General features: G+C 43.0%; 1 protein-coding gene across 9 annotated transcripts in view; it reads left to right on the top strand.

The window, feature by feature from the left end:
• TBC1D1 (TBC1 domain family member 1) overlaps window positions 1-24,979 on the top strand; it is a 933,361-nt gene that overhangs the window by 848,726 nt on the left and 59,656 nt on the right. For all 9 annotated transcript variants that reach the window (XM_085642280.1, XM_085642279.1, XM_085642278.1 and 6 more), the window contains 2 exons: window positions 933-1,177; window positions 24,019-24,178. In XM_085642280.1, the coding sequence (XP_085498406.1) occupies window positions 933-1,177; window positions 24,019-24,178 (405 nt within the window). The remainder of the gene's footprint in view (window positions 1-932; window positions 1,178-24,018; window positions 24,179-24,979) is intronic.

The following is a 24,979-nucleotide window of genomic DNA, read 5'->3' as shown; positions in this document are numbered from 1 at the left end:
TTTCTTAACTGGGATACACATTCAAATAAATATACTCCTGCCATTAGCAAATGTGAGTGTATTTCTAGAGTAGGAATGGTTAGGGAAAAATCAAAATTTTAATGTCATTATAGGCCAAACTGTGCCTTAGGTTGGTAAAATATTTTCTCCTTTGAAAATTAAAAAACAAATACAACATTTTATTAAATTGGCCTGCCCCTAAAAATCTTGCATATGTTTGAACTCCTATGAAGCTATGACTATATTCCTTAAGAATTAAAAAAAAGAATGTAAAATATGTTCCAAAAGGAATTCAACAGGAGACAATTTCAACTCATGTTTTTTTACATTTAAGCTTTGTGAATCAAATCTCTAAGAGAACATCGAATGGCGCTCTCTATGCATTGTTTTCCGTCTCAGGTGGTGTCTGTGTTCCAATATTTTCCCCACATGCTTAGATACTGCAGTTGAAAATAGTCCTACAAGCCCATTTTTTTGGGTAGATGTTTGCATCGATGAGGATTAATGAGGCACTATTTTAGTGTAACATCAATGTACACAGTATGAAACTGCTCTGAGCGTTCTCACGCTCAGCCAGTAGGGGTCGCTGCGGCTGCATACCTTACAACATACAGCAACAGAGGGACCTGGGCTGGGATGCTTAGTGTATCGTATGTACCTTTTAGATCCTGGTAGCCGAAATGTTTTCTAACAGCATTGTCAGAAACACTGCAACACGTGTTTATGAGCTATTCCTTTTAATTTTATTGCAAAAAAGACACAACCTGACGGGCCAAGGACACGCTGATTATATATTGTTTACTCAGTGGTGGTAGCTTTGAAAGTTGACTTAGAGATAAGACGGCTTCAAAGGAGCTGTGTTTGTTTGACCTGTCTAGATTGTAGAGTTGAAAAAGGCATGTTTGAATTGCTCACCTCCGTTGTTTTCGCAGGACGCACCTTCCCGACACATCCCTACTTCTCAGCCCAGCTGGGGGCGGGGCAGCTGTCCCTCTACAACATTCTGAAGGCCTACTCCCTGCTGGACCCCGAGGTCGGGTACTGCCAGGGCCTCAGCTTCGTGGCCGGGGTCCTGCTGCTGCACATGACCGAAGAGGACGCATTTAACATGCTGAAGTTTCTCATGTATGACATGGGGCTCAGGAAGCAGTATCGGCCTGACATGATCATTCTACAGGTAAATTGTTTGCTGATGTGCCTTTCAAATGTGACGCCTTACAGGATGAGAGGTTATAGAATGATTCTACAGGTCTTAATTTCTCTTCAATGTGCATTTCAAACACAACTCCTTGAAGGCCTGAGGTGTAATACAGGACTATTCTGCAAGCAGCTCTCCACATAATGATTTACAGGATTGCAGTCTGGTCTAATCTTTCAACACATGGTCATTCTACAGGGCAATTCTCTTTCCCTAAATTGCCCTTCACATATAGGGCCATCGGTATCGTTCCCATTCGCTAAACAGGGATATGATATGCAGTTTGCAAATTGGAATGCAGTTCACAAACAGGAATGCAATTTGCAATACGACTGTTGTACTGATAGGTTACAACCGAATTATCCATTCGCAGGTGGTGGTAAAAAACAGACAGCATTAAGGGAGCGGGCCTCCATTTGCGACCTTGGGTTTTGGCTGTCAGTCTACAGGAAGGAAGCCTGCAAGGAACAGTAGGCCCCCGTCCCTCCAATTCAATTCGAAATTGAGAAATCCTCACCCCCCCCCCCCCCCCATGGGTAGACAGCGGCTAGGGGAGCAGGCAGTGATCCACAATTGTAGTTACAAACCATTTATGCATTCTATTCCCAATCACCACTTTCATGACCCATCTTATTTGCAATTCAATCGGATCGAAAAAGCCCTTTTACGAATTGTTAAAGGGCTTTCCCACCTGAAGAAACCCCCTTTGGTGTTTGCAAGCCCTCTGATTTTGCGGCCACAAAAGGGGTTTGCCCATTTGACATATGCTGTTTACAGGATTGAAAGCTGATATGATTATGCTGTGCATTATTCTCATGTCCCAAGGTGGCTTTCAGGCAAACCCTCACAGGATTTTAATGCGATAAGATAGTTCTGTAGTTCATTCTTATTTCCTGATTTGGATTTCAAATCCAGTGCCTTATATTGAAAAATGATATGATTATTTTACAGGTAAAGCACATTCCTCAATGTGTTTTTCATGCATAGAGCCATATAGAATTGAAAGGAGATGTAGCGTCCACATCACCCCCGCCTGGGTACATGTAAATGATCATGCCACACACACAGCTCAAGTTTACACTTTTTTATTTTTCAAAGTGTAAGCCTTAACTGCCCGTACTACATCATGAATTTTCTTAACCACACCCAATCACTTACGTCACTATTCTACAGAGTCCATCAGAGACCAGATGGATCCCACATTCTCTAACACACATGACACAACACCCCTCCTTATTAAATCAAAAGTACTAAAAAAAAATACATATATGCATCATAACTCCCCAATGAGTCATTGAGGTGCACAAATCAGTCTTCCATATCTCCTTGTGTGAGCTTGAGGAGACATAGGAGAGACATCCGCAACAGGCACAGGTAACACAGACACAGTTTTTGGGCTCTCCTGACTTCTAGATAGAAGGGTCTCACTCTGAAAGTCTGGAGTCAATGAACCTCAAGGCAGGTGTTTGAAATAAGAAGTTGTTCTTGTGATGGACTTTCCAGGAAGATGAGCAGTCTCCATTGTCCTTTGCTCGTCACAACCCTTAGTGGGTTAGCATCAAAAGGAGCATCAGGCTTGCGTTTACATTTCTGCCTGACAATGACTTGGTCTCCTCTTTTGAACACAGTACTCTGAGCCCAGTGGCGTCTATCGGCACAGGTCTTCTAATTGCGTTTGTGAGACGAATCAGTAGTGCAAAGTTTATCAATGTCAATAGATCTTTCAGTGGTCCATTGTGGCAATTTGATTCCCATGGCTCTCCCAAACATTAAGGTGGCAGGGCTTTCACCTGTGGTAGAAAGGGGAGTTGACCTGCATGCATGAAGAGTAGAGTGAAGAACTGACTCGAGTTCGAGCCTTATGAACAGTCTTCTTAAGGGTGCTCATTAAAACACTCAACAACACCATTCACCTAGGACCTGTGAAGTGTCTTTTTCTGATGATCAACCTTTAGTTGTGTGAGAAAGTCCTTAAATGCTCGACTATTGAAAGGCGGGCCATTGTCAGACTTCAAAATCAAAGGAACACCCCATGTTGCAAAAACCGTTTTTAATCTCTCTATGTCTCTGTCATGAGTAGTTGATGACCGATCTTCCACAAGGGGAAAACGGAGTATTCATTAGCAATTACTAGTAGATGTCCATTGTTAAGGGGTCCAAAGAAAACAATTGCAATCTTCTCCCATGCATGCTTTGGAAGATCAGATATGTTTAGCAGATGTGGGGTTGTTTTGGATGACAATAAGTTGCACAAATGACATGCCCTTAATTCCTTTACAACTCTTTTATCAAGATGAGGGAACAACACTCTGTCCCATAGGGCTTGTTTAATAGCAGCAACTCCACGGTGTCCCTCATGTGCCAGTTCAATTACTTGTTGTCTTCCGAATAACAATTCTCTATCCTCATAATAGATTGCCTTGTCTTCTTTCTGCACATATTTGAATTTCTGATGTTCAAGGTCCTCATGAAGAGGTTGAGTATATTTTCTCCAAGACTGATGTGTAATAATGTCTTTGAGTATTAGCAAATCTGTCAGTGGTCATGGCAGTAATTTGTTCCACTGATCTGGCAGCAGGGGGTCAGGATTTTACGATAAAGTTAACATAAGCCTCAACCACTTTAGAAGTGGTCGCTTGACATGGTATTTGTACATGTGAGAAGTAGCCAGCAGGGTTTTGATCTTTTCCTGGATGATGCACAACCATATAATAATACTCCTGCAGTCTCAACCAACCACCGCAAGAGAGCATCTTGGCTTAAGGAGTGCCAAAAATGGTGAGTAATGATTAGTGGTCGGTGACCACTGTGAAGTGCTTTTCATACAGGAACACATGGAAATGAACACAAGCTCAGACCACAGAAAGGCTTTTTTTTCCCTTCAGGTTGTGGATAAGTATGCTCCGTCTATGACAACCTCCTGCTAGCATTAGTCACAATGTGTCTCAGTGCATTAGGATGTCCATTGTGCTGGGCCAGTACAGCACCTAACTACACTGGGCTGACATCAACAACAATCCTCATTTGTAGTTTCGGATCAAAGTATGCTATTTCAGGGGCATTTTCAATTGCATGTTAGATTTTCTTGAAGCTTTGTTCACATTCACGTGACCATCTAAATAGAACATTTAGTTTTGTTAAGTCTCACAATGGGGCACTTACAGTGGCAAAGTCACATATGTACCTATGTACCTTGAACAGTAACTGACCATCCCAAAGGAGGATTGTAGCATAGTTGCATCTTGTGGGGGAGAAGTGACAGACAAAGCTCGTACTTTATTTGGATCTGGAGTCATTCCCCCATCAGAAAAGATTGACCAAAAAACTTGAGATTTGTTTTATGAAGTTCACACTTTGCTGCATTTAAAGCGAGACCTGCATCAGAAAGTATACAACACACTTGTGTCAGTGCTTTTTCATGTTCCTTTCATGTGGCCCCAAAAACCAGTATGTCATCACTGTAATTGAAAGCATTTGTGACTGGCTGTATTATTCAATGAATGACATCCTAGGAGTTCTGCAGCTCTTAAAAATGTAGTATTTTATATCTAAATAAATCAGCATGATTTGAAAAGATAGTAATCTACCTGAAATTTTCTTCCAGTTTACGTTAGTGATATCCTTTGTTCAAAAAAAAGTGGGAAAAGACTTTGGCTCCATTCAGCTGTGTGATCATGTCTGCAATATGCGGACTTGAATGTCGTTCTCTTTCAATCACCTTGTTAGCTTGGCGCATATCAACGCAGATGCGCATGGCTCCTCCACTATCCTTCATAGGCACTACCACTATGGGTGATACCCATGGCGTCGAACCAGTGGCTCGCTCAATGATGTCATGCTTTAAAGTATCTCAGTTTCTTTCTCAACAGCCTCTTGTAAATAAAATAGAATTCGACAATGCCGTTGAGCATCAGGATGGATGTCCTCATTTATGTGAAGTTGCACTTTCATTGTCTTAAAGTCTGCCTAGTCCATGAAACAAAGATGGAAACTGATTCACCATCTCATGATGGGCATTGACGTTGTAGTTTATAGAAATCAGCCCTATGTCAGCATCCATGCTAAACTGAGTAAACATGCCCTTGATGAAGTGTCTAGGAGGCCATGAATTGATGCTTGTACTTCTTTCTTTTTATGCTTCATAGTTGCTAGAAATGAACTTTGACTTTGCAGTGGTGTCGAAGCAACCAACATATACACTTTGATATTCGACTGGGTTAAACGGACCACTGGAGACAGTTCATTGTACTTTTCCACTGGCATAATTTTTATGGACGATCGACTGTTTATGATAAAAGGTATGGAGCACCCATTCATCTTCAGTGTGATTTTGGGATAGTGTCCAAATAAATTTCGCACTTTACTGGTTGATCTCGCTTCGATCTGCATTCTTCCTTGCAAGATGCTAATCCTACATGTGTATGTTGGCCAGTGGTCGACATTGACATCGCACACCCATCTTCTTCACTGTCACTTGACAAGGATGGTGACAAACGTTTCGAAGAGGAATTTGATGACAATCCGCATCATTCAGTTTCTACTTCCTCAATTGATGTTGCCTCTTGGCCTTGTGGGTCTGGTTGGAACGCCTCTGGAACTTTCTGGCATCCATTTAGTTTTCTTGATGTGACACACTTGATCTTTCCTTCGCTTTGCAAACCATTAAAAACATTTTTTTTACTGCAGCCTTTGCATATCTGGACATCTTACCTTCATGTGGAAAGAAAAATCCACATAGAAAACACAACTTTCTTTTCTTCTGAGACATTACTTTGTGCCTTCTGCATTGTGTTTCAGCTTACTTGTCACACTTGGAGCTGATTCCTTTTGGGGTGTTCCAGCCTCCATGTTAGCGGCTTATCTGTCAGCTCTTTCTTCTGCTCTAGCAGCCATGAGTACTTGATCCAAGCTGAGTGTCTCTTTCAGCATTCGTCGTAATGAAACAGACACTCTTTTACTTTGATAAGCATGACCTCTTCATTGTTGAACTAATTGAACTTGGAATGCTTGATGAGCGAATTAAGTCGTTCTGCAGACTCGTCCGTTGTTTCACCAACTATCTGCCTTTCTTGACTCACCTTTCATAGTGTACATTTGGCATTGGATTGAACTTGGTGTTTAACGCCTTTTTGATTTGACGGTATGTCACTTGATCACCGTGTGATATTTTCTTTATTCAGTCTTGTACTCCTTCACCCGCCGAATTCTTTAGGTATTTAACACTTCTTTTTGTAATTTGCTTCTTCCAGCTCATCAATGAAATCATTTAAGGATTCGATCCAGGCAGTGCATCTGATGCCAATATTCTGCTTTTTGGCGGTATCGGCGGAAAGTTGTGGTTTTAAGGAGGCAGAGTCCTATTTGACGCTCTTTTGTGCAGCCATTGAAATAGTCACTATTCCGACTGTCGCCCACTTCTTTTCAGTTGGTCCGATGTGATTCACCAGCCTTGTAAGCGCAACTCTGTGCTTCTGCTTTTGTTGTGGTGTCTGGTCTGAAGGCAGATGGCTCTATTTACTCAGGTTCTGGTAAGCGTAATCGATTCTCTATATATATCTGGTTATCATTGCCTCTAATGTTTCTCTGCTTCTACTCCAAGCTTTCTCTTGCACCTGGCTGTCACTGCCCGTTGCGCTTTCCGTACCTGAATGTCGTTCCCTTTAGTGTTTTTTTGTCAGAAAGGTTTTCGCTTTTAGCACTTCCTTACACTTGGCAGTCACTGACTTTGGTGCTTCTCAAAGCCTGGTTGTCGCTGCCTTTAGTGTTGTCGTACTGTATGAATTAGGCTGTGGCGCAGTATCTCGTGTCTCAACTTTTGATGCAATTTTACAGCTGATGACAAACCAACTTTCTGTAGGGCCTTCACTTTCTTCACAGGCCTTGCAGTGGCTGGAGTGGCGCTTTGAATCCACATATCCCAACCATCATTTTTTTTTACTTCTACTGAGGCACACATGGCATGCATGATCAGTTTTCTGGACCATGGCAAACTCTCCAGGAGAGCACTCTGGGTTCTTCGGGTTGCGGGGTTTACGTAATCCCCTAACTCGTCACTAGTTGTAGCGCCCCCCCACCCACCGCCAGGGTACATGTAAATGATGCCACACACCGAGCTCGGTATTTACACATCCTTATTCTTCAGAGTTTAACTATTAACTGCCGTTAATAGGCCATGAAGTTTCTAAGCACACACAATCACTTACGCCGCTATTCTACGGAGTCCATCAGAGACCAGAAGGGTCCTGCTATATCTAGCACACATAAAATACAGGAGAGATGGTTATTTTTCAGGGGCTTTTCCGTAATGGACCTGTCAAACATAGCACCTGATGGCCTATTCTTTTCACAACAAAATTACCACTATACTCAAGCTAGCCTGCTTACTGGCACCCAAGCTGCAGATATTCCCCTTGAGGTGATATTTTCTAGCAAGCCCATTTATGAGGCGCCTTCTCTTTGTAACATCCCAACTATTTCTGTGGAAGACTCATTAGAGGCCATTAAGCCTCTTCAGTCTGGTTCATCGTCGGACCCATGCCCTCCTAATAAACTTGCTAAAGCGGCCTATGCTATTAATCTTATTGCCAACAAAGTTCGAAACCCATCACTGTCTGCGCGAATGGTGCTGGTTCAGTGGAAACATGCTAAAATGTTGCCATTACTCAAAAAACCTATGGCGGATCTCAAATCCCAAGCAAATTATAGTCCCATTTCCCTTCTTCGTTACTTCTCTAAAGTTTTAGAAAAATTAGCAAATTCCCAAATCGCGGGATACCTGGAAAATAAGTATCTTCTTCACCCGAGTCAGTCGGGATTCAGAACTAATTGCAGTATGGAGACAGCCTTGCTTGAAGTGATCGAACATATTAGGGGCATGCTAGATAAAGATTGTAAGGCCATCTTGATTCTGTTAGATCTATTGGTGCCTTTGATACCGTTGCCCATGAGAAACTGCTGGCCCGTCTACAGTCTGTTGGGATTGGAGGCTTAGCCCTGAAATGGTTGACTTCCTTCTTGACTGATAGAAGGCAAGAAGTGTGGACACCTCCCTTTTATTTTCTCATGTCCATGAGTTAGCAATTGGAGTCCCTCAAGGTTCAGCCCATCTTTATTCAATGCATATCTTACACCCTAGGCGTCATTAGCGGAGACTTTGTGGGTGAACATAATATCTTGTGCAGACGACACTCAGGTGCTTTGAACTTGTGAAAAAGGTGAAGAAGGAGCTTTTAAAACCTGCCTCTTCAATGTGTTTAACTGGCTGTCCACCAACCAACTAAAATGTAATTCTGACAAAATGGAGATTGGGGTTTTTGGGCACATTTTGCCTGACTTTTAGAGAATGTTCTGGCTTAAGGGTGCTCCCCTTCCTGGCCCTCAACAGAGTATGGTAAAGCATTTAGGAATTAAAATGGATAGTGCCCTCACCTTCCAAACACAAATTCATTCACTGGCTGGCTCCTGTTTTGGGCTGTTATGGTCGTTTAAAAAATTCCTACCTCTCCTATCAGTTGAAGCGAAGAAAACGGTCATTCAAGCACTAATAACTTCCAGACTAGATTATGGCAATGCACTTTTACTTGGGTCTTCCAAATTATCTTCACCATAGACTTCATGTGGTGCAGAGTGCAGTAGCTCAAATTCTTCTCAACCTTTGTCCACAAACTCAGATGGCCCCGCGTTTGAATGCCCTTCACTGGCTGCTGATTAAAAAGAGGATTTTTTTAAAAACCCTGGTCCTGAATCATAAAGCCCTGCATGACAAAGGAGCAGTATACTTGAGGAGGAGGATTTGTGCCTATGACCCCACCCACCAGGAATTTATGCTCTGCCTATGGCTATCTGGCCAGAATTCCAAAATCCACGGGGCCAGGACTGGAGGCAGATCCTTTTCTTATTTTGGGCCAGTGGTCTGGAATAATCCCCCCCCCCCCCCCCCCTGGAACTTCGTGCCATATCAGAGATGGACATCTTCGGTCTCTCCCAACAAGAATTGAGTGTTCAGCATTGTTGCAAGCAGCCTTACAATTAGGTCCAGGACACTCCTTAGAATATGTGCGCACTTTATAAAACCCAATCATCACCACCTTACACGAATATCATTTGGATAAATCCCATTTCATGATTTGCCTTTCATATACAGCGCCATTCAAATAGAACACCTTTGAAACTCGAAGGTGATAATGTTTAAAATGCTTGCACATCCCAATTCTCCTCCCTCAAACACTTTATTAAAAATAAATTCCTGTGTAATTTGCAATCTTAGTGAGCCAATAATTCCACAGAAACAGACGAAACAACCCAAAACCTATCTGATGTAATAAAAGCACATAAGGGTGCTATTAAACGGATCAGTCTATGAGTTATATCACTGCAGGTCTCAAAGCCAGAGGAGACAAAAAAGGAATGCCTAGTGCGGGAAAAATTCTTGTATATGGTCCGAACCCTTGAGAAGGTCCTGGTGTAGCCTCCATTTGTCTTTTCATATTGGGACCCATGTTGAGTGACCCCTTTAGGGGTCATGGTTTGAGATAGTGATGACATCATTGTCTGGATCAGTTGCGTAACATTAGCCCTGCAGTGTGGTGTGGTGTGGTCCAGCTCCAGGGGTCCCCCCTCAAGCACTGTGCATTGGATGTAGGCCGTTGGCCAGAGTGCTCCTGACTGGGTCCGGAGCATGGGTGGCCCCTCCATGTACATTGCAGGAGGACCCCCTCAAGTTTCATTACACCACTGGTCTAGAGTTGTCTCCTAACACCAGATTGTTACTCAAGAAAATATAATCAGCCCTTGAGTACATTCTGTGGACATGGCAAAAGAATGTACATTCCATACATTCAGGAATTTTCTCCCTCCAAATGTTAAACAAGCCAAACCACTCAAACAGTTTAGTGGGTTAGAAGCATGCGCAGGTAGATTTATCCCACCATTGGTGCCCATCCTGTGTCAAGTTGAAGTCACCATAGGAATTCACTCACAGAAAGAAACATGATAGTGTTTGAAGAAAATGAAATAAAAGATTGCTTAGCTTGGGGAGTATAAACAAAACACAATAGCGACTATCTTTCTCTGCAGTTTACACTCCACCAGTCAATATTTGCCTTCCCAATCCCATTTTACGAAAGAACATGACAACCCCATTGTTTTCTCTGTGCAGAGGATAGAACTGTCTGTTCGAATTTGTCTTGCATTCTTGTGAAATCAGTATGCTACTGATTGGTTTCTCATGTAAAGATGACATTAGTGCATACATTTTTGTGGATTATCTAGTTGTTTAAGTCTTGGCCCCAGATAGATTTCAAACCCTGAGAAACTCTCTTGGCAGTCTCTGAAACCATAGATGGGCCTGCCTTTCTCATGGTTTCTTTCCTATCATCCCTGATGTTTTGTATCTCTTTTGTTGCTTGATCATCTAATTGTTCTGCCCTTTGTGTTATGCTGCATTCACTCCTTCCCATGAAGGATTTATCTTTGAACAAACTCTGTGTTTAGTCTGGCGTACAGTATTTTTTCTTTTTTCTGACTTGGACTTTTGTTTTTCACTGTACGAGATTGTGAATCTACTTCCAGTCCTATCATGTCTTCTTGCAAGACTTTACCTACTTCCTACTTGTCTCACAACCTGTTGATCTCTTTGCAAGGTTTACTAGGCAGTCCCTTGTTGTGTTCTGTCCTCTAGGGTGCATATTTCCTGGATTCTCCATGATTACTTTTTTACCCCTGTCTTATACATCTGTACTGCTGAAGACCAGAGTTGTGAGTCAGCTAAGAACAGCATGAAGAGTGGACTTCCGAAACAGCATGCATCTATGAGCCTTCCTCCCACTGTTCGAACTGGACTGTTCCCATGAGGAGCAGGGTCAAGACTGATTTGCATATGGCTGGGTCTTAACTGATTTGGTGTGGTGATCAGAAAAATGATGGATTGTGCTCAGCTCTCTGACTGGGGATGAATGATAGACATTGTTCAGCATTCCGTCCAGCAGTTCTTCTTTTTGCATTTGTCAGCCCAAGTGGCACTCGTATGCCCAGACGTGGATCCCATGTTCCCCATGCCACTGGATTCAAGCTATCCTGGCTGATATGGGGTGATGCCCCAAAACCGGTCCTAGGATGCTTGTATCCAGTCCAGGGAGGACCAGGCCTGGCAGTTCAGGCTGGACTGTTACCATGGAGAGCAGGGTCAATACTGATTTGCATATGACTGGGTCTAGACTGGAATGGCATGGTGAGCAAAACAACAATGGATTTATCCCAGATCTGTGACTGGGAGTGAATGTTTGATTTGCTCAGCATTCCATCCATCATCTGTTTTCTTTTGCATTTGTTGCCCTAAGTTGGAAGGGTATGCCCAGACATGGGTTCTGTGCTTGCTATACCATAGGATTCAAGCTATTCGGGCTGATGAAGGGGTGATACCCCAAAACTGGTCCCAGGATGCTTGTTTTTGGTCCAGGGAGGACCTGCCCTGGCAGCTTGGGCTGGATTGTTCACATGGGGAACAGGGCCAAGACTGATTTGCATATGGCTGACTTTAAACTTTAATCGCTGATGCATACTTCTGCCTAAAGAAAGGAGCAATAAAATCAGATCTGATCTTCTTCACACGATGTACAGCAAGGTGGAGAAAATCGATGCATGCAGTACTACTGGTCTTTAAATCCAACAAAATACCGCACGGTCTCAAACTATCCATTTCCCCCTCACAATCATTCGAGGCAGAAGTGGCAATAACATTCTACAAGAATGGCATCCTGCTGGTACAAGCATCGGACCCTGACATCGAAATCTTTGTTCCCCAAACTAAGAGCACACACAAGAGCCATATCATCACAGAACACATCACAAGATGCACAGTTCACTCAACAGCCTCTCAGAACGGGAATTCTACAGAACAAGACCCAGACTCGATGGCAATGATTCGTCGCTCTCCTCATTGCACTACGAGCTCATTCCAACTAAATCTACTCCCCAACACAAACGTCCAAGACCCTAGTACAACTGTAGCCAATCATACAAAACACTTTCTCTTGAGGAACGGCAACAATTTTACAATAAGATCAAAAACATTTAAGGATCCAAGTCAAATTCCAGGCGCTCACATTCCAGATGCTACCCCAGGGCCACAACACCAGATGATAACGACAAACACTAGGGAAGAACGGAGAGGCAAAGATTCCCACGTAGATGAGTATGTCGTATACAGAAAGAACATCAAACCTCACCCGACGGAGAAAAGACGTACATGGACCCCCAAATGAAGCTGACCACAGGGATACAGGAACAACACCCCCCAGTTTGCAATAAACCCATCACTTGCACACAACGTCCAGGGCACCCAAAGATTCGAAAAAGCGAACACTCCTTTTCCAATAACTTTGGAAAACAAATTACAATTACCACAATCCTCTATCACACGGATGCTTAAAGACACGCACAATAAGTCAATCACCACTTCCAGTCAACACAGGTTACAAAGATCACGCACCAGGTCAGACAGTGGCAAACAATATAAAATCCCCAATAGACGATCCGCTAAGTAGACACAATCTGGCAACCCCATGGTATGCCCAGCTAAGCAACTGGAAAGAAAAATTGGAAACCTAATTCGACATCCAAACTTGGCCATCCATTTTTTCGAACCATCTATCCACGAAAGACATTGAAAACTTGCTTGAACATTACATCGTCCGTTCACCACCATCCAACACACAAGTCTTTAACATACAAACTGTGGATTTCAAAGAAAGTCGTAACCCGCTGGAAAAAAGACAGAACACAAACCATGAGAACCTAATTGAAATCCCAAGGGAGCTAAATCTCAATCCCTCATCACTCCCAAAACCGTCCACTAAATGTATGTTACTAAACTGCAGATCAACGATCAAAGATGCCACAGACATTGCCGAAACCATTCTTCACCGCGACTTGGACATTCTTTTCCTGAAAAAACATGGCTAAACCAATGGTCCGCACCCATGCCGGACCTACTTGTTCCTCCAAAATTGCACCATCCAACACCTAGAAAGACAGCATCCACCTGGAGGCGGGATTGTAATTATTCAAGAGAACTCCCTTCAAGTCAAAACATTCTCTGTAGACAATCTCACATCCTGTGACTACATGGGTGCAGAAATCTATACAGCAGAGAAATCATTAGCCACAGTACACCTGTTTTCACCCTCCAGGAGACAACCAGCTGTTAATTGAACAGATAATGGAAACAATCACAATACATTCCATGCTACACCCCAATGCGATTTTTCTTAGAGACTTTAACCTTCACTGGAACGACAAGGACTATTCACAGGTCTCCACCCTTAAACAATTCATAGAGAACCAAAACCTGACCCAATCCTGCACAAGCCCAACACACAACAAAGGATCGACACTCGACCAAATCATATCCAGAGAAGGGGCATTGTCAATAAACTCAACACCCATTGACTGGTCGGATCACTACTCAATATTATTCCACGTAATGACGCACACATAGACCATCAAAGGACAATTAACCAAACAAAAATACTGGGTCAGAGACACAAAAACATAAAGTGAAACTGACAGAATTGTGTAAAACAACTTCACCCCCTCCAGCATCAAAACAGAATGTGTCCGAACTAACCGAACACTACAATCAAACAGTATCAAATATAATGGAGGTAGTAGCCCCTCTAAGACTCAAGAAACAAACCTTCCCAACCGTGGTACATGCAAAGCCTAAATGAGGAAAAGAGAAGTCTGACAAGCGGAGCGAAGATGGAGACAGGAACCCTCAACATTACTTCTAAGCAGACTTCGGGAGCGACGAAACAGATACGAAAAAAGCATCTGGGATGCCAAAGCTTCATTCTTCAGAATCCAACTAGACAAGGCAAATAAATGACCAAAATAACTGTTTGAAATTGTCAACCAACAAACGGGGGCGAACGGTGTAACTAAGCTCAGTAGCAACACAGTGGAAGAATGTGAAGCGTTTGCTTCATTTTTCGATGAAAAACTTGAAAAGGAAATTGCAACCGACAGACACAGTTCACAAGACAATAAAGTCTATGATCGCCATCCCATCTATGACCCTACAGGCCAAAGGAGGGAGCCATGGTTGAACCACCCTTCCAAGACCAAAAATCAAGCTACATGGAGCGAGTTCAAAGCACTAACAAAGGACGAGGTCCACAAGGTCTTAATATCTGTGAAACCAGCTTCACATTTCAATGACCCCATCCCCTCCTCAACAGTGAAGGAACTAAGTCACATCTTCGCACCTATACTAATGGAGATTGTAAACTCATCGCTCAAACAAGGCAAGATCCCAAAATGCCTGAAGATCGGTCAAGTGACACCCCTCTTGAAAAAAGCGGGTGCTGACCCTAAAATCCTGAGCAACCTTCGGCCAGTGTCAAATAACCCCTTTCTAGCAAAATTGCTGGAAAAAGGTGTGCACAACCAACTGTACCAGCACATTGATCAATTCGACGTACTTAACAAATTTCAATCAGGGTTTATAACAGGACACAGCACTGAATCAGCCATCGTGCATATAATGGACGATACACTTAAGATACTAGACAATGACGACTCATGCCTACTCATCCTCCTAGATCTCTCATCAGCGTTTGACACAGTCAATCACAACATCCTACTAAAAGTACTGGGGCACAGAATGGGGTTGTCTGGGAAAGGTATTTCTTGGTTTGCTTTCTTCCTACAGAATCGCTCACAGTAAATCAAACTTGGCAACTAATTTTCTGTCTCCTCCCCAGTGAGATGTGAAGTCCCCTAAGGGTCGACCATTTCACCCACACTCTTTAACTTATATATGGAACCACTAACTGAAATTCTCAACCAATCGAACACTGCATACCACATGTACGCAGATGATACACAACTATACTTAGATATCCTCCCTAGATGACTCATTCAACTAAATAACACTTTAGTAAAAACCTAGTCCTGGCTCTCTCAAAACAACCTCAAGCTGAACTCTCTGAAAACCGAATGCCTTCTTTTCTCCCCACCAAACAGCTCTTCACTCGTCCATGACTGGCTCAAGCACCTCGACGCACTCAATTGCACACCTACCATCATTGATTCCATGAAATCCCTGGGAATAACTCTGGACAAAAGTCTAAATATGAGAGATCACATCACTGCGATCACACGCAGTGCAACTTTCCAACTCAGATTACTGGAAAAAACTAAAACCATTTCTACCACCTTCAGACTTCAAACAAGCAGTACAAGCACTTGTGGTCTCCAGACTAGAATACGGTGTGGCGACACTGTCAGGACTACCCAAAACGAGAAAAGCTCCACTCAAAAGTGGCTCTTAATGCAGCAGCGAGACTGTAACAGGAACTAGACGCTTTGACCACATCACCCCATCGCTCAGGTATTTAAACTGGCTTCCCCTTGAAGCAAGAGCTCAACGCATTACATTTTAAAGTTACCTGGCAGAAAAGATTCGAATATCCGGTGGCAACCGCTACCTAAGAAGCGCTAACTCTCTCGGGCTGGAACCTCCTAGATTCCGAAAGCAGAAAACGTACACACGATCCTTCTCCGGAGCAGCGCCAAGGATATGGAACTCCTTGCCACCCAAGGTAGGCTCAAATCCATCGATCCACTTCTTCAAAAAGTGGATCGATGGATTTGAGTGTTATTCGAGTGTTATTTCAACTTCTTTTTAGAAGAAGACTTTCATGTTTTACTGAACCTCTGGAGCACGTATATTTGTGTACCTGAAAGTACTATTGATGAGGTAACTATGCCATACAATGGAAATATTTATTTGACAACTGTGGGTTTTTGTGTGCTGATCTTCTTGCAATGTTTTACAAAATGTCTTGTGTTCTGTTTATTGTGTCTTTTTTCTTTCACGTTCTCCCTTCAACCAATGTAACCGTGCATAACAAAACTCTGATAAATTGATTACATTCAGTCGGACAGTTCCGAAATGAAGGTATCCCATACTGCCTGACTGACATGTTTTTAGATGATTGACTTGCATTTTTGTTAATGATCTCTATTTCATATTTGATGGTTATGTCGATAATTTATGGAGTTATACCCATGCAAACATCATGGCCTCTCCAAATGTATTTTTAGTGTGTTCTTTCTAACTAAATGCCAATTTGTAATTGTTTTTGTAAATATGTAAATAGAACATGAATTATAATGTACATATGTGGAGCACAAATGTCTTAAACTTTGACATATGTGAAAACAATAAGATTTTTAAAAATGTCATGTATGTTGTCTGTTTTGTGGTCCTGAAGAAGTCCTATAAAAGGACGAAAAGCGTTGGCTAACCTGTGAAGAAAATAAGATTAAAGAATAATGGAACGTCTGAAAAAAATCTCCTTCTGTGAAGTTGTTTATTACAATTAGTGTGTGCTGATCAAATTCTTTCTGTAATTGTTGATGTGAATTTTTTCACAGTCATGAAACTGAGGTCTTGTTTCTTTTGATCTTTGCACCACATGTTAATAATTCCCCGAGACACAAATAAGTGCGGTAATATATCCAAGACCTCTATTGTACATCGAGAAATGATATTTTGCATTGTTCAAAAGTGATGAATGTGTCCCCGTGAAATAAGTCTTGGATTGTGCAACAGTCTCCCTCTGTCCAGGACATGTAGGCGTGAGGCTGCTGTGCGGGCGGGAAGATGGGGTTACATGCTATAGGAGTGTTGGGGATGGAAACGAGGTCAGGCCCAGAGATGTCGAAAGTTTGTCCCATATGTCCAGGACCGTTTTAGTGAGAGTGGCTATGTATGCACTAATGGGGGTCTGCTCGAGGAAGCCAAGCTAAGTCCCATAAGGACCTATATGAGACCGCAAGGTCCATGTGGAACCAGTGTTTTTCGCATTCACGGACCACCCATTCCGAGATATAGCAGAGATGACAGGACCAGTAGTATTCAAGAATATTAGGGCACGCTAAGCCTCCCCGGTCGTGTGTTAGCATCAGGACTTTATTGTAAAAGCGCAGGCGACCCTTGCCCCATATGAAAGTGGTTAAATCTCGTTGGAGAGATTGAATATCTGCTTGTGGGATTGGGGTAGGAAGGGTTTGAAGTAAGTATAGCACTTTTGGGAGGAGAGACATCTTAACTGTGTTGATTCGCCCTAGCACGGAGAGAGGGAGGTTGCTCCATATACGAATATCCTCCTGTATGGCGCGTCTATAAGTCAGCCAGTTGGCATGGGTCCAGGAAGATAAGGAGGTAGTATTCAGTGGTTTTCTAAGTAGGAATAACATTGAGTTGTTCCTTAGAAATCACTGTTACAAGCATTAGTTTCAGGCGGTTACCATGAGTCTAAGAGTAGACATTTCCTTGAAGTTCAAGAGTAAGATTGATCTTTATTACGCACCTTCAGCAGGCTTAAAAAAGACATGTATACCTTGTCAGGACCAGCACTGCAGAGTGGCCCATTGCTTAATAATTTTGTGCATAACCTGCCTGTAGGTAATGGTAATGGGTTTAGAAGCAGAAGCAATTCCGTGTAAATTACCACTGGTGAACCATCTGACCCCACTGCTTTATTGTAAGATAATGATCTAAATGCAGAAGACACTTATTTATGGGAGATTGCAGTTGACACTACCTGGCTTGGTTTCCTGCTTAATTTAGCAAGTGAATATTTATCTATGATTGTACCTTTTCTAAACCAAACCTCCAGACTTTCAAGGACATACTTCGTAAGTTTAGAAGCAGGTTCTTTAATATCTACAGACTAATTGACTACAAAGCTTTGGTTAGTTTTCCTCCGTTGTCCATTAAAGGGTTTGAAAAGTCTGTTCTGGTTCTAAAATCACAATAAAACAATATAGGGCAATGGGGACAGGGGGAGCACACATCCCGCCCCCCTTTGCTTCCCCAACACCAATGATAACTAGAACACAGCCTTAAGTGGCGGGAATGTAACTTTTTAACTTCTAATGAGAAGAGAAATAAGTCTTGAGTTGGACAAAGCAACTAGCATGTTATAAAAATAATTAAGAAATGTTATGTTATGTTACTTATATTTGTAACGTGCACGGATACTCACGAGTGTCCTTGCGCGGAACCATGAGGGGTGAAAGTATGGTCTTAAAACAAAGAGGTGTGTTTTCAGGTTCTTCTTGAAAACCACTGGCTCCTGAAGATTACGTAAGGCAAGAGGAAGGGCAACGGCAGCCATCCGAGCAAAAGAACTGCCTCCTAGCCTCTGAAATTTGAAACGAGGGACCTGGGCGAGGCGTTGGGACATAGATCACAGATATCGAGAGGGAGCATAACAAGAGAAACGTTTCTGCAAGTAAGAAGGGCCGAGGCCATGAAGAGCACGGTGGGCCAGAACCAACAATTTAAATGTTACCCTTTCGACCACGGGAAGCCATTGTAGTGAACGCAAGTGATGACACACATTATTCCTGGTGGAAATACCCAGAAGGAGTCTGGCTGCTGTATTTTGGACTACCTGCAGCCCGGGATGCCAATGCAAAGGGCATTGGCATAGTCCAGCCGTGACAAAATAAGTGCACCGGTAACCGTTTCCCTCGCTGCCTGGGGTAGGAGAGGAAAGAAACTCCTTAGGGTTTTAAGAAGGCCAAAACAATTGCCGGCCAGCTGCTTGATATGAGTCGAAAATGAAAGGCTCTCATCGAACCACACCCCCTGATTCTTGGCAGGCTTCCCTGTAGAGGTGGGCAAGGGAAACTCAGGTGGCCAGAGGGATTCCCGGAAGTTAGGAGGAAATTTTCCAAAGAGGAGAATCTCAGACTTCTCTTCATTGCACTTGAGTTGCGCAACTGCCAGCCATTTAAAAATGGAAGAGAGACAATGTTGAACAGAGAAGACTGAGTCCGCACTTTTGTCCCAGGTGAAATGCAGCTGGGTGTCATCGGCATAAGCCATCACCTTGGCCCCCAAGCCCCAGACCAGATATACTAAAGGTGTAACATTAATTGAAGAGAGGGGACTAAGGGAGGACCCCTGGGGGACTCCCGTTGTCACTGACTGGGGAGAGGAAGAGGACGGTGGAAGTCAGATCTGCTGGATCAGTCCTTCCAAGAAGGACCTAAGCCAGCCCCAGGCAGTGCCCGACACAGGCAAGTTGCGCAAGGAGTAGTGAATGCGGGACCATGTCGAAAGTTGCCGAGAGGTCAAGCAAGATTAATGTTGCCCTCCCGCCGGCGTCCAAACACTCCCGAATGGCCTCTGAGACCTCAACCAGGGCCGATTCGGTACTATGAGAAGCCCAAAACCCTGACTGGGCCGGATGCAGAAGGCCCTCCCTCTCAACAAACTCAGTGAGTTGTTTATTCACCACCTTCTCACACACCTTGGCCAAAGCAGGTAAGAGGGAAATGGGACGATAGTTCCCTGGACTGAGGGGATCTAGCGACGGCTTTTTTTAAAGTGGCAAAATCTTGGCCTGCTTCCATACCTGTGGTACACCGGCTTCCTGAAGGGACATGTTGATAATGCCGTTCAGTTCTATGTTAATAGTCTCTGCTGCTGCCGCCAGCAGTCTAGGAGTGCAAGGGTCCGAGGGCGAGCCAGACTTTAGACCCTTGAGAATTTTTAGGGAATCAGGAAGGTCCACAGGCCTAACCGCATGCAAGGAATGGTCAAATTCAACAGGTGGGGGCACAGAGATTGCCCCAGTACCTTTGTCACAGGAGGAGAAAGCCGCCTGAATAGTGCGAAATAAAAAAGCCATGGAACTTGGCCTATCATAAGGATAGGGACTCACAAATCTTTCTGCCCAACCCATGTTGTGAAATGATGGCTGTAAAGGGAACAATAAACAAATATTATTATAATGTAGAGCAGTGTTCCCCAAAGTCTGTCCTGGAGGGCCGGATACATACCAGATTTTGAGAGAACTACAATTATCTAAATGGGGATATGCCAAAAATCTGGCATGGAACAGGCCCCCCAGGACCAGCTTCAGAGAACCCTGATGTAGATCATGCCTACTCCTCCATCTCGCTCATGACCAGTGAGTAGTTAATGAAGGCGAGTCCCTGGTGCTGGAGCCCCCACCTGTGTGTCATGCCGTATATCAGTATTATGCCTGCGTGAGATTACATAGCAGTCAGCTGCCCCATCTGTTCCACTCCACATAAGTAAACAATTGTGGAAGCTTTGTGTTTTTCAGTGAGGAGATGCATTCTGTTCCTTCTCAGATAAAATGCCCCCTGGACACATTGAGCTTATCAGGAGCAGCTAAATATGCGCTCCCAAAAGAGTCGCTGTACAGCGAATGCACTGCAATACATGAAAAAAGTTAGACCAAGGAAGTATGGGAAACGTATGCATATATTTTGTGAATCATTATTTTATTGATCGACCAATAGCATGATCATATACAGCTTAAAATCGTGCATACAAACTTTGTCACATAGAACTTTAAAAAAACATTTCATAAAACTATGATTCAAAACCTTGCTTGGAGCTAATGTCAATTATAAACTTAAAAAGTTACTATTTACAATCTATAATGGATGTACAGTATGAAAAAACATTATATTCAGACATCAAACCCAGGCACTTATTTCAATGAGGCTTTCGATTGCTGCCACCAGGCATATAATAAGTATCTTGTTAATGCAAAGACAAGCCACTGTGTTGTGTCTGACCGAGGGCGTGAAAAGGAAAGCAATCGACATGCTGGAGTAATCCATGTTTTCCTTGTATTTCTGTATGCAGGACACAAGAAGAAAAAGTGCTCTATTGTCTCTGGCACCGTCAAACAAGATGGGCACATAGAGGAAATTGTAGCATTTGTTCAACTGTTTTTCCATGCATTTAATGGTAGAGTCCCAAGCCTGAATTGAATATATAGTGCTCGTGCCTGGGGTGGTTCAATTTCGTCCTTGTACATATCAAAGTTAAAGCAGGTTTTAAAGTTTAGAAATTGCAGGGTTAAAGTGCCACGTGCTACAGTATCGTTACAAGAGGAGTTTAAAAAATCCCAATACCTCTTCGTCAATAGAGGAGCCATTCTCTTAGTGATGGAACAAGGGGCTCCCACATTATATCCATGCCCAGCCGATACAACCATTTCCTTACCCTGTTAAACCACGGCAACTCGACTTTCTGGCTTTGGAGGGCTAGTAATTCCTCCACAACCTCTTTTAAGGGAATCTCCGTATTGTCAGTCCAAATTCGAACCCAAAATAACAGTGCTTTGAGGATAGCAAAGTGCGAGATGGATTTAATACCTAAATAGATGCGTAGTGGCAGTATTGGTGTGTTAATTGGGACATTAAGTATTGCTTTTAAAAATTTGTTTTCCACTACCTCTAACTTTTTCGTATTCTCCAGACCCCACAATTTGGCTCCATATAAGGCTGCACCTAGGCCTTTGGCCCTGTGTATTTCGAGTGTGGGGGAAATTGGGCGAAAGGATGAGCGTCTTACCTTCTTGCAATTGCGCAGTCCACTTGTTGTAATGACAACTCGCACTTCTGAATTTGGGGAGTCCATACTAGGTTGTCACTGATTCTGACAGCCAGGTAATCAAAGACCTTAAGCTGCTCTATATGCTTGGTACCCAGCATCAATTTACCCATAGATAGTTTGTAGGGGTTAAAAACCATATATTTTGTTTTAGAGCCATTGATCTCGAGGCCCCGATCCTTGCAGACTTTATTAAACTTGTTCAGGGTATTTTGAATACCCATCGGGTCCTAAGAGATGAGTAGTGTGTCATCTACGAACAGCAAGGAGGGTAAGGCCCTGCCTGCTAGTCTAGGAGGATCACCCCCACAGTCATAAAGCTCTTTAATTAATCCATTGATGTACAAGGTAAATAGCGTTGGGGCAAGCACACAGCCCTGGAGCATATTTTGTGATTCATCGAGTATACAAGAAAGCACATGGGAAATATTTAGGACCTTTACGTTAGACATGGCAGTGAAACAAAGCTGCCCTCCTCTGTCCCTAGTTTTCCACCTTCATATTTAATAAACTGCATGCACTCTTAGAATTCTTGATTGCGTACCGTTGTCCTTGCCTGTGTAGGTAGGGACCTACCTACCCTCTAGCACCTCCATGTAATACTTTGCCCTGCAAATTGGAAATGCTCAGTGGCCACCTGTGCATTTGCAGAAAACATCAGTTGTTGTTTGACGCATTCTGTGAGCTGAGAGTGATAACAGCTGTGTCCCTAGACGTATCATTTACAGAGACATCTAGTTGCGGAAAGTGGTTCTAAATCCTTACAACTCCTGTTAAATTCTCTGAGGGTATGTATTGTCCGCGTAAGTAGTGTTTGTTAATTATATACTTAGTCACATTAGAAATTAAATTAAATGACATCACAGGTGGTTTAGATATCACCTCACAAATGGCTGATGATATCACTGAGATCCCAACCAATGGCTCATTTACTCATCTGTTTTTCAGTCTATAGTCGGGCTTCTTTCAGTGCTTTGTGGGCTGTGGCACCATGTGGGGCTGGGAGCAGTGGTTGGCCAAAGGTCCTACCCAGCAGGCTCTGGCAATGGCATAACACAAAATGATGTTGCCCTCCGCAAAATGTGATGAGGGGCGCCTGTGTCTCTGATATTCATTGCCCTTCGGATGAATGGGCCGGCCCCCTGTTGGATTGCCAACCCCCCTCCCCGCACCCCATGCCTCTGAGGACTGTGAAGCTAGAAGCAGAGTGTGGCTAAAGTCTATGTCCTACAAGCAAAAATAGCTGGGCACAGCTGAAGGCATTTTGCTATGGGTGGAAGTGGAAAGTGAACACAAGTGTGCCCAGAGCCTTTTGGACAAGGTCAAAAGTCATGCCTTACAGGCTCTGGCAGAGGCGAGGCCATGGCAGTACTCAAAGTCATCACCATGTGGCCTTAGAAGCACAACTTATGACTTTGGGGGCAGGAAGAATGTGTACAACACATGGCCAAGGTCCGATTTGCTAATTAGGCGCTAATGTATTAGAAACTGGGTCCATGACCGTGCCAAAGGGTGCTCTCTCGATGATTAATGCTCAGTATTTTTGGTCGCTAGCCATGCCAAGTGGATATGGGGGCATTGGTGATATCCTAGTTAAACGTAAGAAATTCACTTTCAAAAACATAAACCCCCTGAAATTCGCCAGGATATATGCTCATTTTGCACCTCTATCAACCAGCGTCGTTGTCTAGTGCCTGTTATGAATTACTTGTCAATGACACATGGATGGTGTATTCTTATATGCATTTTCATGCATATTTTGCCTTTCATGTGATATCACATCTGACCAAGAAAGACTCGTCCCACTTCATCTGATAACTAAACAGAACTGGGTGAAAGAGAATGAGCAGGGCAGAGAGTGATTGAGTGACCTGACCAGAGTTGTATGGTACTGTGTCAGCATTGTGTGTTGAGTGCAGTTACTGGCCAATGTTTCATAGACTTCTCTGACTGAGGCAGTACATCCTTTTCTAAGTGCTCGCATTAATTTCAGGAGAGGGAACTAAGGCATACTGAAAGAAAGTAAATCAAATTATAAAATATTTTTTGTCAAGTAAGCAACCACTAGATCAGAGTTATTACAATGTACTGCCCAAAAGGTACCAGTCTTATCATTATGCAGCTCTAAGCTCTAGCATTCCGTTCATTTTTCATTACCATATGATGACATATTGTGGCTTCTTTCTCAATTGTAGTTCATTGTGCAGCTGCACAAGTATTTGTGTTATTATGTGAGAACAGCTATTCAAAATGGTCAGACCTACTTGTGCGTGATTGACAGGTGTGTGCTCAGAGTATACTACAATATACTTTAAGGTGCTAACCCAATTTTATTATTTATTATTGTATTTTATTTACACAGATCCAGATGTACCAACTTTCGCGACTTCTTCACGATTATCACCGTGACCTTTACGACCACTTAGAAGAGTATGAAATAGGCCCTAGCCTATATGCTGCCCCTTGGTTTCTAACAATGTTTGCTTCTCAGTTTCCTCTTGGATTTGTGGCCCGAGTGTTTGGTAAGTGTGTCTTTTTTTATTTTTATTTAGCTCTAAACAAATTCTTGTACATATTTGTTTGGAAACATTTCTGAAGGAGTAAAAAACAGAAAGGCCACATTACAGGTGAAGAGAACAACATTCCAGAGAGTGCCCCATACGAAGTATATCTACATTAAATGTAGTACTTTCTTTTGTGTTTTGTGGTGTGCTGATGCTGCAGTGACCCTGCATTTTGATTGTCATTTTTGGGACAGTGTGTGCGTATGTAACATGCAAACATGTCGGGAAAATGGAATTAAAGCTTCCTACTGATAACATCGTTTTAATGTTGTGAAAGGGAGGATATTTTAGAGACAGTGACTGTCTTGGTTGCTGGAGATTATGTAGATCCAGGCTTGGTTCCTTATCTAACCAGAGTTTACAACCACCCGGAGATAACAATAGTGTTGTAAGAGATTATTTACCCCACATTTTGTTGAAGAGAGTTTATACATGGGCTTAGTTGGAGGCCTGTGGAATTAATACTTCCCCTCACACAAGGTTGATAACCCCCATGAGCCACCAGCGGAAGAAAGTGCTTCCTTTGCTGTGATCATTCAACATGCAGCTGAGGTCCTGCACCTACAACTGCCTTCAGTTGCAGTTAAAGAAATCATCCTTACCAAAGTTTCTTAGTCTTGGCTTGCTTCCACTGAGCCTTACTCCCATTCAATGAAGCCCTCACTGATACGCACTTCGTATAAGCCTTACTGTTGACTCTGCTGAACAGGCAGATGGTCAGATGCGATCTGCAACCCTGATTTTCTTATGCATCTTACC

The sequence above is a fragment of the Triturus cristatus genome, chromosome 2_2 (genome assembly GCF_964204655.1).
Source record: "Triturus cristatus chromosome 2_2, aTriCri1.1, whole genome shotgun sequence".
Lineage (NCBI taxonomy): Eukaryota > Metazoa > Chordata > Amphibia > Caudata > Salamandridae > Triturus > Triturus cristatus.
This window is presented reverse-complemented; position numbering and strand designations above follow the sequence as displayed.